Here is a 16,282-nt window from a genome sequence, read left to right as displayed (position 1 = left end):
AAATTCAAAACACTTGGGAAATACTTCTCCTTTCCCTTACATATTACATTACAGCTGCAATATAGCCAGTTTATAGCAGCCTCAAAGGTTTCTTTTAATCCTCCTGGACAAAGTATCCTGCTTGTTTAAGTAGCTCGGCCATAACATAATTTTAAATTTGCATATATTGCAATGTATTTGCATGTTCAAATAAGGTGGGCTTCCCTTCACCCACTCCCCCCCACACACACAGTCTGAAAAAGCTGGCAGTCCTATTTACAAAGCAGTAGCTAATGCAGATGCATTGATAACATATTACTTATTTATGAAACCCACTTTTTCTCTACCCACAACAAAATTATCATCCTTTCCTCATCACACATAAACACATATCATAGCACCACAACAGTGTTTTGTGCTCATCAACAAGCTTTGAGGCTGCTTTGAGACTTTTCTGGCTGGATGCCAATTCACACAGGAGCTACAAAGGAATTTTTCCCATTCTAGTCCTCTCCTCTTATGAAAGGCAAGAATCCAGTGCCTAGAAACTCTAATGCGCAAGTGGCACTGAAACCAACAGGATTTGCCGACACATAAGTGATGGCAGGCTTCCACCCATACCAGCAATACTGTTTTTACCCTCCACAGTGGAAATCTAAACAAGCTGCCAAGATCAAACTTTTTTTTAAAAATGCAAATTTACAGACTAAGGAGACTGCCAGACACAGATGGTTCCTGCTGTTTTCAAATGTCAATCTTCTTCAGGATTTGCCAGCTATTGGGCCATCACTTCCTTTCATAACATCAGTTGCATCACAATGAAAACCCCACATTGCAATGAAATGACAGGCCTCTTGGAGTGTCAACCAGCACAGAGGGAACCCCAGCGGATCCGAACAGCATTTGCTGCCCCCTTTTCAATGGGTGGTCTTGACAGCAACTGACAGCACTCAGTAGACAGCCCAACCCTTCTGAATCCAGCTGCCATGTTCCTGTCCTAAACAGAGGGGCTTCCAAACAGGTGGACGTAAGGAGGACCTGCAACAAAATCTTGCAGCATGAAATGTTCTTGTTCAGTGTTTGACTGCCATGCCTTCTTTCAGAATACTCCATTCCAATCTCCCTACCCCACCAGCCTCCAAGAGGTCTTTTGTAGCTTTAAAAGTTGTGCAGGGAGGAGGGAGAATTCCACCTTGTGGTTTTTCCCATTACAGGGTTGCAAGAACACCTACACTTGGCTGACTTTCTTTTCTCCTAAAGATACAGGATCAGTCTCAGGGATTGAACCTGGCAACCCTAAACATTAGATAGGCAACCTTGTTATACTACTTTAGATGCCTGGTAAAAACATTTTTATTTAAGGAAGCCTATCCAGACATATAACTTACTCGTTATGAATACTTGTTTTTACATTTTCCTGATTTTATTTGTAAATTGTTGATAATTGTTTTACATATTTTGGGTTTGTTTTTGTTTTTTACTTTGGATTATAAATTATTCAAAATAATTTATTTAAGCTACTGCTGTTTCGGGACTTCCTGTGGGTATCAGGTTGGCTGCTGTGGGAAATGGAATGATGGACTAGATGGACCTTTGATCTGATCCAGCAGGGTCTTCAAATTTATTCTCTTCACTTTATTCGGTTTTGCTTCAAATATTCTTACCCATCCTTGGGATTAGAAAGCCAAAGCCTAAGTAAACTGACTTGGAAGGAAGTTCCTACAAAATAATGGACTTGCTTCCAAGTAAATATGTTTAGAATTGTAAATATGTTTAGGCATGGACTCAGCTACACAGCCTTCCCCAACATGGCACCCTCCAAAGGTTGCTGGGACTCCAACTCCCAACATCCCTGATCACTGGCTGTGCTGGCTGGGGCTGATGGGACTTGGGAGTCCAACAATACCTGGAGGTCACCAGGTTGAACAAGGCTGAGTGCTTCATGGCAGGAAACAGCATGAGAACCTTTCTAACCCTTGCTTCCTGTGCATTAAATTGCTTTCAAAGATCAGCTGTAGTAGTGTATCTTTAGAGCTGATCTCCCCTCTGAAAAGGAAATAAAATAGATTACTAAGAACTGATGGCAAAAGTAGAGACAAAAACGTTATAAAATGTGATGCTGAAACCAACACGTTCCATCAAAGATTCATCAACCAAAATTCAGCTAAGAGTTTGTTCACTACTGCATTTTTTTTCCAAGCAAAATATTGATTTACAATACAATCCCATAAACTTCATTCTCTGGTACAAGCTCCATTGAAATGAATGGGACTTGCTTTTCTTGAGGTCCCATTCATTTCAACAGGGGCTTCCACATCAAAGCTTCACACACGTGACCCATCGTTTGTTCTTGGATTAGTGAATATGGTTTCTTTGAGCAAAACAAACCGCAATCTCTGGTTTGGAAGTAACACTAGGCAGGGGTTTGGGTTTGTTTCCTCTGCACACTAATGGGGAGGAAACAATGAGCCCAGAAAGGTGTGTTCACAGTAATCCATTATCTATGATTTAACATGATATATGACCTGGGCCACTAACTAGTAAGCCAATGTCTGAGTGAATGTGACTGGAGGGAGGGTGAGCTCCCATAACTGAACAATCTTCCCAAATTCCCCACATACAGAAAATTAGCATAGGCTAAAGCCCTCCTTTATGGACCTTTATGGCTCCACGAGCTAGAGGGAGCCCCAAATAACAAAGCATCAAGGCGAGTTAAGCAGCAGAGCGAGTTCGGCAGCAGGGCGAGGAGGCCAGGGCCCCCCACTCTGCCCGTCTGTTCCCTGACCTCAACTAAACCGCAGTCTCCAACCCATTGACGTAATAAACCTTAAACAAAACTATGCAGGTAAGAAGCCAGCAGGGGTGTGGGGGCTTTCCAGTGTTTTGCACCGCCTGCAGCATGTACGACTATCTGCCTGTTGGACAGAAGTCGTGGGTGTGCTCTCGGTGCAATGAGCTCCTGGCTCTCCGGGAACGACTTCATTTCCTTGAGGCCAAGGTGGCGGACCTGGAAAAGCTGAGAGAGGCAGAGAGGTGTGTGGAGGAGGCCTTCAGGGACGTTATAGCTGTGTCCCACTCCAACGATGATAGCTCTCCTGCTATCATGGACAACGATGGTCTCGGGGAAGGAGAGCATCCAGCTGAGGAAGAGGGAAACGATCCCTTAGAAGGGACCCATTCCTTGGGGGATGAGCAGCTATCCTCTTGTGCCGAGGATATATCTCCAGGGGCTGGAGGGATCCTTGTAGTGGGTGATTCGATCATTAGGAACATAGACAGTGGGGTGTGTGATGGGCGTGTAGACCGCAAGGTGTTTTGCCTGCCTGGTGCAAAGGTTGCGGATATCGCCCGTCATTTAGATAGTTTGGTAGACAGTGCTGGGAAGGAGTTAAGTGGTCGTGGTGCACGTTGGCACCAACGACATGGGGAAATGCAGCCGTGAGGTCCTGGAAGCAAAATTTAGGTTGCTAGGTAGGATGCTGAAAGCCAGGACCTCCAAGGTGGCTTTCTCTGAAATGCTACTGGTTCCACGCGCAGGACCAGCCAGACAGGCCCAGCTTCGCAGTCTCAATGCGTGGATGAGACGATGGTGTCGGGTGGAAGGGTTTGGATTTGTTAGGCACTGGGGAACATTTTGGGACAAGCCGGGCCTGTACAAAAGGGACGGGCTCCACTTGAACCAGAATGGAACCAGACTGCTGGCACTTAAAATTAAAAAGGTGGCAGAGCAGCTTTTAAACTGACTGAGGGGGGAAACCCGACAGGAGCTGAGAAAGGTCCGGTTCGGAATAAACCTCCCCCCTGGGATAAAAACCAAAGAAATGATGACATTTTAAAAGGGGTAGGCCTAGAAGTAGGCATTGTGAGAGCAGGGGCACAGGATATAAATTCAGAAGAGCAAAATTACCACAGGCCTAACCACAAGTGCCAAAGACACTTGAAGAGAGACACTGCTTACAAGTGCCTGTACGCTAATGCTAGGAGCCTGCGAACCAAGATGGGAGAACTGGAGTGCTTGGTCTTAGAGGAGAGCATTGATATAGTGAGCATAACGGAGACCTGGTAGAATGGAGAAAACCAGTGGGATACGGTTATCCCTGGATATAAACTATATCGGAAGGACAGGGAAGGACGTATTGGTGGCGGAGTCGCTCTATACGTGAAAGAAGGCATTGAATCCAGCAAGCTCGAAACCCCAAGAGAGGCAGACTCCTCCACAGAATCGTTGTGGGTGGTGATACCGTGCCCCAGGAGGGACTTAATACTGGGAACGATCTATCGTCCCCCTGATCAAAATGCTCAGGGAGACCTGGAGATGAGATATGAAATTGAGGAAGCATCCAAACTAGGAAATGTGGTAGTAATGGGTGACTTCAACTACCCGGACATAGACTGGCTGCATATGTGTTCCAGTCATGACAAAGAAGCAAAGTTTCTAGATATTCTGAACGACTATTCCCTAGACCAGTTGGTCATGGAACCGACCAGAGGGACGGCAACCCTGGACTTAATCCTCAGTGGGGACCGGGACCTGGTGCGAGATGTAAGTGTTGTTGAACCGATTGGGAGCAGTGACCACAGTGCTATTAAATTAAACATACATGTAACTGGCCAATTGCCAAGAAAATCCAACACGGTCACATTTGACTTCAAAAGAGGAAACTTCACAAAAATGAGGGGATTGGTAAAAAGAAAGCTGAAAAACAAAGTCCAGAGGGTCAAATCACTCGAAAACGCTTGGAAGTTGTTTAAAAACACTATATTAGAAGCTCAACTGGAGTGCATACCGCAGACCAGAAAAGGTACCGCCAGGGCCAAGAAGATGCCAGCATGGTTAATGAGCAAAGTCAAGGAAGCTCTTAGAGGCAAAAAGTCTTCCTTCAAAAAATGGAAGTCTTGTCCAAATGAAGAAAATAAAAAAGAACACAAACTCTGGTAAAAGAAATGCAAGAAGACAATAAGGGATGCTAAAAAAGAATTTGAGGAGCACATTGCTAAGAACATAAAAACCAACAACAAAAAATTCTATAAATACATTCAAAGCAGGAGACCATCTAGGGAGACGATTGGACCCTTGGATGATAAGGGAGTCAAAGGTGTACTAAAGAACGATAAGGAGATTGCAGAGAAGCTAAATGAATTCTTTGCATCTGTCTTCACAGTGGAAGATATAGGGCAGATCCCTGAACCTGAACTAACATTTGCAGGAAGGGATTCTGAGGAACTGAGACAAATAGTGGTAACGAGAGAGGAAGTTCTAAGATTAATGGACAATATAAAAACTGACAAATCACCGGGCCCGGATGGCATCCACCCGAGAGTTCTCAAAGAACTCAAAGGTGAAATTGCTGATCTGCTAACTAAAATATGTAACTTGTCCCTTGGGTCCTCCTCCGTGCCTGAGGACTGGAAAGTGGCAAATGTAACGCCAATCTTCAAAAAGGGATCCAGAGGGGATCCTGGAAATTACAGGCCAGTTAGCTTAACTTCTGTCCCTGGAAAACTGGTAGAAAGTATTATTAAAGCTAGATTAACTAAGCACATAGAAGAACAAGCCTTGCTGAAGCAGAGCCAGCATGGCTTCTGCAAGGGAAAGTCCTGTCTCAGTAACCTATTAGAATTCTTTGAGAGTGTCAACAAGCATATAGATAGAGGTGATCCAGTGGACATACTGTACTTAGACTTTCAAAAAGCGTTTCACAAGGTACCTCACCAAAGGCTTCTGAGGAAGCTTAGCAGTCATGGAATAAGAGGAGAGGTCCTCTTGTGGATAAGAAATTGGTTGAGAAGCAGAAAGCAGAGAGTAGGAATAAACGGACAGTTCTCCCAATGGAGGGATGTAGAAAGTGGAGTCCCTCAAGGATCGGTATTGGGACCTGTACTTTTCAACTTGTTCATTAATGACCTAGAATTAGGAGTGAGCAGTGAAGTGGCCAAGTTTGCTGATGACACTAAATTGTTCAGGGTTGTTAAAACAAAAAGGGATTGCGAAGAGCTCCAAAAAGACCTCTCCAAACTGAGTGAATGGGCAGAAAAATGGCAAATGCAATTCAATATAAACAAGTGTAAAATTATGCATATTGGAGCAAAAAATCTAAAGTTCACATATACGCTCATGGGGTCTGAACTGGCGGTGACCGACCAGGAGAGAGACCTCGGGGTTGTAGTGGACAGCACGATGAAAATGTCGACCCAGTGTGCGGCAGCTGTGAAAAAGGCAAATTCCATGCTAGCGATAATTAGGAAAGGTATTGAAAATAAAACAGCCGATATCATAATGCTGTTGTATAAATCTATGGTGCGGCCGCATTTGGAATACTGTGTACAGTTCTGGTCGCCTCATCTCAAAAAGGATATTCTAGAGTTGGAAAAGGTTCAGAAGAGGGCAACCAGAATGATCAAGGGGATGGAGCGACTCCCTTACGAGGAAAGGTTGCAGCATTTGGGGCTTTTTAGTTTAGAGAAAAGGCGGGTCAGAGGAGACATGATAGAAGTGTATAAAATTATGCATGGCATTGAGAAAGTGGATAGAGAAAAGTTCTTCTCCCTCTCTCATAATACTAGAACTCGTGGACATTCAAAGAAGCTGAATGTTGGAAGATTCAGGACAGACAAAAGGAAGTACTTCTTTACTCAGCGCATAGTTAAACTATGGAATTTGCTCCCACAAGATGCAGTAATGGCCACCAGCTTGGATGGCTTTAAAAGAAGATTAGACAAATTCATGGAGGACAGGGCTATCAATGGCTACTAGCCATGATGGCTGTGCTCTGCCACCCTAGTCAGAGGCAGTATGCTTCTGAAAACCAGTTGCCGGAAGCCTCAGGAGGGGAGAGTGTTCTTGCACTCGGGTCCTGCTTGCAGGCTTCCCCCAGGCACCTGGTTGGCCACTGTGAGAACAGGATGCTGGACTAGATGGGCCACTGGCCTGATCCAGCAGGCTCTTCTTATGTTCTTATGTTCTTATGACCTCACATGCACTAATGTCTCCAAAGGGTGCCTTGCTCCAAATGCCAGCAGCTGATGTTAAGTTAGCTGGTACAAGTGGCAGGGTTTTCTCGGTGGTGGCATCCTTGTTATTGAACTCTCTCCAAAAAAGGGAAACATGATAAATCAGTGGTAGAGTGCATGCCTTGCAAGCAAAAGGTACCAAGTTCAGTCCCTGGCATCTCCAGGTAGGGCTGGAAAAGACCCCTGCCTAAAACCTTGGTGAACCACAGAGACTTAGTGTAAACCAGCCTTCCCCAACCAGGTGCCTTCCAAATGTTTTGGTAACTGTGTTGGTCATACTGGCTGGGACTGATGGGAGCTATAGTCCAAAACATGAAGAGGGCACCAGATTGGGAAGGCTAGTGTATATATAAAACTAAGCTTGATAGAACAATGGTCTGACTTGCTATACAAGACAGTTTTCTATATTCTATTCTGACATAATGTTTTCATACTTGCACCTTTTCTAACTCATTCTGCATTATCCCTATGGTACATTCTCGTAAGTGAACCTCTATGCGCCAATACAGCATGGTCAATCACATGGTTCGGTATGTGGTCTGCACACATGGAAAGCGCATGTCAAAAACTGGCAGTGGTCACTAAGAATCTAACAGTTGTGGAATTCCAATGAGAATTCCAATGGGATAATCAAGAATATCAGCATTACTACATGAAGCAAGAATGACTACAGCTGATAAGCGCCTGTCTCCTGCACGAGCAAAATGCGCAGGAGGCAGCACTGTGCAGGGAGGTCAGGGCTGTGGAGTCGGTACACCAAACCTCTGACTCCGACTCCTCTATTTTTCTACTGTCCGACTCTGACTCCACCCAAAATTGCCTCTGACTCTGACTCCACAGCCCTGGAAATGTCTTTTTAAATTGGAAGCTCTCGTAGGAGCATTTTTATCGCTGCCTGAATATGCGTTGATCTTGGCATCACAGCATTTGTCTTCATCTGGGTCCTGTGTCATACATTGACACACAAAATGTTTTCCATCTTGAGTTATGGTGAAATGCTCAACTACAGCTGACTTCATGGGAAGCTTTTTTGACATTGTGAATTTATATTTTTTTTTAATTGTCAATCAAAATTTATTTTGAAGCCGGAGTCGGAGTCAGTACATTTCTACCGACTCCGACTCCACACAAAATTGCTTCTGACTCTGACTCCACAGCCCTGAGGAGGTTTTCCATTCGCCCCCGACATAGGACGTGTCTGGTGGTCACTGCGATGAAAGAAACCTGGTGCAACGGCTCCATCTTCGGCATCCACAACTCTGTCGGGATGCTCTACGCCTTGCTGCAGGAGGACGTTGGGCCCCCCAAAAAAGACCCTGGGCTCCAGTTCAAGACAGCTATTCCAGCACCTGTCTCCTCTCGGGAGCTGCTCGCTTCTTGTCCAGGGATGATGCTGCGGCCCAAGACGCAGGAAGGCCACGGTGAGGAAAGGCCTCTGACGGCTTCTCGCTCTCCCTCCCTTCCCCCATCGGGCTCCACCTTTGGGACCCTCGCAAGGCGAACCGGCAGCTCCAGGGCCAGAACCGCCATCCGCCGCCATCGTAAACGGGAGCCCTGGCTTCCGCGGGCTGAGAGGGCCGCGCCACACCCAGAACTATGGGGATACGACTATGACTGAGAGAGTGTGGCTAGCCTTGCAAAGTAGCCCAATGTCTATAACACCTATTTTGCCAAAGTGAGGGGGGAGGTAGTTTGTGTTAACTTTGAATTGTATTACAAATTGTATTGTTTTTATTGTTTATTGTTTTATTGAGGTATTATTGATGTTTTATTGATATATTATTGATGGTTTATTGGTGTATTTTTATATTTTTTGTAAGCCGCCCTGAGGGCCTTTTGGCCGGAAGGTGGGATAGAAATATTAAAACCAATCAATCAATCAATCATTTCTAAAAGAAGGGTCAGGATGCATGACAGCTTTGCCCCCACACAAGCAACTGCAGCCTATCTTCAGCCTCTCATTGACCTGCAAAGTGTGGGCAAATGGTGGCATGAGCAGGATGGTATAGAGATACAGTGACAGCCTTTGTCGTACTTCTTGTCCCCAGCCAGCCAGCCTTGCTGCAACCTGATACCATTGCTCTATTTACTATCTAGCCCAATGAAAAGTGGATAATTCAAATGCTTGCACACTATTTTGTGATATTTGGTTGGTCAAATAACACTGTTATCTTAATAGCGATTTTTCATTTTTTCTAATGGGCCAACACAACTACCTTTACTTTCATCTGACTGGAAATGGCTCCCTCACCAGTTACCTGATCCTTCTCCCTGGAGATACTGGGGACTGAATGCAACATATGCTCTATGATAGAGCCTCTATCACTGATCTATCATCTCTCCCCTCATAGCAAAGGAACTCACTCAATGTTGAGAGGATGGCATATCCTCTGTCTGGATGGTTGTTTGTTTGTTTATTGCATTCATATCCCTCCTTTCCTCCAGGGAGCTTAAGGTGGTGTACATATTTCTTCCCCTTTCCATTTTATCCTCACAACAATCCTGTAAGACAGGTTAGGCTGAGAGACAGTGACTAGCCCAAGACCACCCAGTCAGCTTCATGAACGAGTGGGGATTTGAACCCTGGTCTCCCGGGTCATAGTCCAACACTCTAACTACTTTGCTGCACTGGATGAAGGTGGGTGGGGGAATCTAGAACCCAAGGCATTCCTTTCCTCTCTCTATTATCTAAGATAATGTATTGTTAATACAGTTCATTTGGCTGAAACCCAAATGCATACTGAGATCTCTCTGCTGTGGATTGTTCCACCTCAGACACGGGCAATCAGTTTATGTATGAGTGTCTGAAAGCTAAAAAATCGACCCATTAAGCGTAAATGGAAAAGCAATCAAAATCCAGGCTACAATGCAAAAGATACTATTATATGAACCTCTCCCTTTACTGTGTTAATAAAAAAGTCTCAAATGTCTATGAATGGGGGGTGGGGTTTGCTTTGCATTAGGAAGAGAACTTTTCCTTTGTATGTGTGTGTATGTGTGCATACATCTCACACCAGGTACTGCCTTAGTGCAGATAAGCTACCGCTCAAGAATTCTCCCCACCACCATCACCACCTTGCAATTCTCGCTCTCTCGCTCTCTCGCTCACACACACACACACACACACACACACACACACAAATCTTCTGGATCCTAGATAGGCATCCATTAATGGAAGGGCTCCTTGTTCACAGACAGGACTGAGATCCAGCAGAGGATTCCAATGGCAGAAGGGGGGAGAGGAAGTGAGAATTTTTGCCTAATTCCCCTGTCTCGTGCAGCCCAGTGTGCCACCTTTCACACAGCTCTGGAAGGTTCCCTAATCCTCTGAAGCATATTTTCAGGAGATACAAGGGGCTGCAGAGAGAAGGAGAAACCAGTGAAATTCACCTTCCCCCCCATCCCTTTTAACTGGTAGAAACATCCCATCAACCCTGTCCACTCTGGGGACAGACCTACCAGCAGAAGCCTAGTTAGGATCCAAGCCTATGTTTTTCCTCTTAGCCAGTGTGATGTAGTGATTACAGTGCCAAACTGGGCAGGAACTGGGGAGATTTGTGTTCAACTCCTGTTTTGGCCCTTGAATTTCCTGGTGCACGCGCGTGCACACACACACACACACACACACACTCTCTCACTCCCTCAACCTAACTCCCTCCTAAGGTTGCTGATATATGCTGCCTTGAGCCTCTTAGAGGTAAGATAGAAAGAATGCAAATAAATAAGGGAGATCATCTCTTTGGAAATGCTCAGGCACTGAGGGGCTCAATACAGTCTTCCTGTGCAATTGGGGTCACTGGTCAGAGCAAGACATTGCTCTAGCACCACAGTCCAGAATCCTGCAAGTCCTTAGAATCAGACAATCCCATCTACTGACTGCTATAATTCCAATATCTGCAGTCCCTCATTCTGGCCAAGGCCACCAACCTTGTGCTCTCTCTTCCTCTCCCCATATAAGAACATGGGAAACTGTCTTCTACTGAATCAGACCATTGGTCCATCTAGCTCAGTATTATCTACACTGACAGCAGCTTTCCAGGATTTCAGACAAGGGTCTCTCCCAGCTGTACCTGGAGACTGAACCTGGGACCTTCTGCATGCAAAGCAAATGCTTTACCAATGAGCTACAACTCTTCCTCTTGTTCAGGTACTTGCCAATACTCAGCCAGGTATTGACAAGAACACAGAATGCTTCTGACATTTCTAAAATAAGCCCCTTGGCATTTAAATTAAGGCATGGTTCAATGGCCCGACACACTTGGATTGTAGGAATTCACAAGTCATAGGGACAGTAGGCATCTTATTAATGCCTACCAAACCCAACCTCTGTGCACCTGATGGTCCCTTGACCTTGATATTTGGCCAAAGGTGACAACAGATGCTGTGTGCCAAATGCCAGTGTATTTGCAATAAGGAACCCTGGTGCAACCAGAAGGTGAGAAGAGGATCCAAGTCAACTTCCACAGATCTTCTAGACAGAATGTAGGTAATCATTTGCTGGCAGGGACAATCATTGCAATTTTGCCGCACCGAGGGCATTAAGCAAGTGCACAGTTTAGCTCTCTCTTCCACACTGCTGCTTCTCGTTTAAATTGTTTCCTGTTCCCTCCACTGCGTTTGTTTCAAGGGATTAAAGCAAAGCCATCCTCCCTCTCTTCATTCCTTCTCCAAGTGCCTGCTCTTGCAAAAACACAATCGTATCACATGCTGCCTCAAATGCCAGTTTCCTCTGGGTCAGGGAAAAGAATCAGGCCATTCTTTTTTAAAACATGAAGAGGAAGTTGAAGAGGAAAGAAGCCAGCTAGTGTACATTACAATGAAATGCTAATCAAGAATCCACCTCCCCAGCATTCCCATAGATATGGCCTCCTTCTGGGAACTCCAGTTGGTTGCTTACTCTGATGTCTTGGCAAGGGGCCCGGGGTTCCTTTTGTGACTTCACAGCCTTTGTGATTCACTGGAGCCAGTCTGGAATCCAGGTCTCATACACCCTAGGAGATGCATGTGCAAATTACCAATGCAGAATACCCCAGTGCTTCTGCAGTGCTTTGTTTGTAAGGGCAAACACTTCACACCACTGCAATAAATGCAACCACAACTGTACTCCTAGGAATATAGGAAGCTGCCTTATACCTGAATCAGATAATTGGTCCATCTACTCTTTACACTGACTGGCAGTGGCTGGGCAGGTTTTTGGGCGCATGTCTCTTCCAATCCTATCTGGAGATGCCAGGGATTGAGCCTGAGATCTCCTCCATGCAAAGCTGGTGCTCCACCACTAAACTACAGTCCCTCCCCTCCCCTTATGTTATGACAGACATTCCACCCATGCAATTACAAGATAGGTACAAATGTGAGAAAAGAGATACCACTGCTCTGCCTTACCATGCAAAAATAAGGGGGAATGCCATGATGCGATTCTTCTTTGTCGTGTTCTTACTGAAGTATTAAACCTGAGTCGGGCTGTTACACTTCAAGCTGCAGGAGAGGACTCACATGACTGAATAGTCCACCATACAAAAATTATTTCCAGACTGAAAACTCAAAGTAAGTTAGAAAGGTTCTTGTCTAGCCTTGTCCCTGAAATGCCCATTTTCTACATGGAGAAAATTTCCTTTGGTTTGGGGAATGTTCAGTATAAGTCCCACCTGCATTTTGGAGGGAGGATCAGAGAGATTTGAGCTGGTTGTGCCATCCTTCCAAAGTTACATTAAGTCCCTGCAGGATAGGAAAAATTCTAACATCCATATTGGGCAATTCTCCAATTCTAGACAACTCAAAAGTTTGCACACTATTTTGTCACAGTTTGGTTGGCCTAATAAAGGTATTGCCCTAATATGGACTTCAGAATTATTATGGGCTCCTGCTGGGAGGAAGGGTGGGATATAAATAAATAAATAAATAAATAATTATTCTGGGTTAATGTAGCTACTTTCACTTTTCATGTCCACACACAAAAAAAGAAATTGGGCCTTGATCGGAATGCACAGCAAGTCCTTCCTCCTTCCACTGTCAAAAGGTATGAAAACATTTATGCTCTTCCAAACAGATATCCCTCTTTTCTGAGCTGTAAGGACAGCGGCCGTTCAAGGCTTCTGCTTTTAGGTCTCTAGAAACTGAACTTTTTTTGTCAAGAAAACAGGCTATTTGACAGCCATGGTTTTAAAAAAGGGTACGGCTATTATCCAACTTCCCAAAACTCAGCATTAAGAATAGCCCCTTCCACAAAAAGCACATTAACTGTACAGTCTAATGTGCCACTGTACTGACTTGCTGAATTAAGCTGCCCATTCATTTAGGTAACTAGGTTTCCATTTTCTCCCTCTTTGGCTGCCCTTTCATTAGCTCCTGAAAAGTAGCACCTCCTTTCTGGCCAAGAGATGAACGCAAGGAGTCCCCTTCCTCTCCATGTGGGGGTTTACCACCCAAAACAAGTGGCATCCTCCACCTTCTTCCAGATGCTGCTCCCATGACATTCCCTGTGAGCTACCCTTTCTTTACCCGGCCTCCCAGCCTCAAAGAAACTCCAGATAGTCTTGCCAGCCCCAGATCTCCTACCAGAGCTTCCCAGGCCAAGGCAAATAGCCGATTTAACACTTCACTCCCCAATTTGCATGCTGGCTTGAATGTAGCCTTTGCAAGCATCCTAATCGCAGCTGCAAGCTCAGCCCAGTGCCAACCACTGCGAATTCACACAGAGCAGGGCTTTTTATTTCTAATGAAATATTTAGAGTGGAAAAATGCCCCTGAATTTAATAAAAGCAACACTCTGGAATTGCCAGGGATGTGTGGTACATCTACCAAACCTCTTAGAATTCCCTACATCAAACTGAGGTTTCAGCCCCTGCTGGCTAAATAAATATTCTTAATGCGCAAAAAAAAAGAAGTTGGTTTCAGGCCATCTGCAAGTTACACGACGGCACTATTAGATGAAGTTATATGAAACTGAGGGGGGAAATATTTTTATCTAATAAAACACTGCATCTGATTGATCAACCAGCAGATTGTGGGGTTCTAAGCATTCACAAGCATTAGCCCTTCTCTTACACACTGGAAAAGATGCTTCTTCTAAGAGCAAAACTATACATGACTCTAAACTAGGGTTCCCAGGTTCAATCCCTGAGACTGATCCTGTATCTTTAGGAGAAGAGAAGGTCAGCCAAGTGCAGGTGGTCTTGCAACCCTGTAATGGGAAAAACCACAAAGTGGAATTCTCCCTCCTCCCTGCACAACTTTTAAAGATACAAAAGACCTCTTAGAGGCTGGGCCTGGCAACCAAGAGGTCTTCTGTATCTTTAAAAGTTGGGGAGGGGGAAGAGAGAATTCCACGTTGTGGTTTTTCCTATTACAGGGTTGCCAGAACACCTGCATGTGGCTGACTTTCTCTTCTCCTAAAGATACAGGATCAGTCTCAGGGATTGAACCTGGCAACCCTACTCTAAACATGTAACTTGTAGGGGCTACCTACACCCTTATGAAACTGCCTAAGCTCTAAGAATGGTATCTGAGACCTGGTCTCTGGAGCAGTGATGAGAACTGTCAGGTTAGTGAATACCGGGGACAGGGCCTTCTGTGTGGTGGCTCCACATCCCTTCACAGAGAAATACATATGGTGCCTTCTCTGTTGGCTCTTAAGAGAGCTTTAAAGGGTTTTTACAATTCCAGCCTGCATTTCATTAATACCCACCATAGTTTCAACGAAAAATTTCCTCCAAAGATTATATTAGCCCTAAGAGGGGCATTCCCATTGGCATCAATGAGAGCTTTTATTCTGGGGTTAATAGCAGCTTCAGGAGGGCAATTTTTGTCAAGGGCATGGGGAGGGGGAATGGTTTTAAAAATCCAAGGCTCAAACTGGATGATCTTGGGCCAGTCGTGATCTCTTAGCCTAACCTACCTCATAGGATTGTTGTAAATAAAAATGAGGAAAGAACTTGAGCTTCAGCTCATCGGAAGAAAGGTCGGATATAAATGTAATAATAAATTATAAATAAAAATGAATAAAAATGTGTGCATCATCTAAAAACAAAGGTACACATTTCCCTTAGGAGTATTCCTGTTTCTTTAACTGATTAATCAAGAAAGGAAAACTAATGATCTGACCTCCTGATTTGTAACTCACAAGCAGAAGTAATCCAAACTGGACCAGTTTCTCGGGTGTTCTGCTCTGTCTTCACAGAAAATATTAAAGTTTCCATAGAATTTGAGGCTGATGAATGATGCTGTAAAGCTTGTTTGTCCATCAGCACTGTAGAACCCTTCCCAGTGGACATCTTGAATTAAAACCCAACATTTTAAATGTGGTGCATGAATTCATCTCTTCAGTGAACTTAAAGTCCTACTGATATGCCTTTGAAGGAGTAGAAATATGCAAGGACACCATATTATGGGGGCAACCTGTTCATGACATCAGTGATGGAAAGGTCCCATATGTGGAGGGCAGCAGACAGTTTCTTCTCTGATATACATTGAACAAGAATCCCACATAGGGACCTGGGAAGGTGCTCAGTTAGACCACTGGTCCATCTAGCTCAGTATTGTTTACAATGATTGGCAGTAGCTCCCTCTAGGGTTTCATACAGCAGTTTCTCCCAGCCCTATCTGGACATGCTGGGGACTGAATCTGGGACTTCAATCATGTGCAAGGTATGTGCTCCACCACTGAGCCATGGCCCTTCCCCAACTCAGCAAAGCAATGAGGCTTTGGATGACTCACATAAGCAGGAAACCTACACACTCACCTACACAGGTCACAATTCCAGCATGGGGCAGCTCTGTTTTGTAGATGGGGACAGCTATCTTTGCAACCACCAGATGAGCTCTTCAACCACTTCCACGTTGCAAAGGATATCATACAGTTGCTAGGGAGCCCACAAGCACTTCCTTCCCCATTCTTTGAATTGAAATGACTGTCAAACAGGGCAAACACACGCAGCAGCAGAGGGAAGGCAACACTAGGGCCCAAGGCTAGTTCCCTAAAAACATTGCAGACAGCATTTGTGCAGGACATAAGGGAGTGGGTTCCTATCCAGGGACCCCCTTAAAAAGTTCTCTTTCTTTCATCCAGAATTCCCAACTAGACAGTTCCCAGCTCTGCAAAGAATGCATACAGATTTTGAAACATTTGATAGCGACGAGGTTATATTTTTGCAATGGAGACTGTTTGGAAATTTCACCTAATTCAGAAACGGCATGTGGGCAAGTGAACTGAGCCACCTAGAACTGATCATGTTTTGCCAATGCTTCAGGCTCTGTTGTCTATACCAGACTTTTTTTCCCTCCAAGGTGCAAC

The 16,282-nt window shown here is 44.8% G+C and overlaps 1 protein-coding gene across 2 annotated transcripts in view; it reads right to left on the bottom strand.

The window, feature by feature from the left end:
* The window catches only part of PREX1 (phosphatidylinositol-3,4,5-trisphosphate dependent Rac exchange factor 1), a 334,614-nt gene that overhangs the window by 183,763 nt on the left and 134,569 nt on the right, over window positions 1-16,282 (bottom strand). Inside the window, exon 1 of one of the 2 annotated variants that reach the window (XM_061631361.1) lies at window positions 12,376-12,416. The exons of the other annotated variant lie outside the window; for it this stretch is intronic. Within the exon in view, the coding sequence (XP_061487345.1) occupies window positions 12,376-12,378 (3 nt within the window). The 5' untranslated portion in view covers window positions 12,379-12,416. Of the gene's footprint in view, window positions 1-12,375; window positions 12,417-16,282 lie in introns of those variants that run through there. 2 annotated transcript variants of the gene reach the window in all.

This window comes from Rhineura floridana, chromosome 6 (assembly GCF_030035675.1).
Source record: "Rhineura floridana isolate rRhiFlo1 chromosome 6, rRhiFlo1.hap2, whole genome shotgun sequence".
NCBI lineage: Eukaryota > Metazoa > Chordata > Lepidosauria > Squamata > Rhineuridae > Rhineura > Rhineura floridana.
Note: the sequence above shows the minus strand (reverse complement) of the source record. Positions and strands in the feature narration are given on the sequence as shown.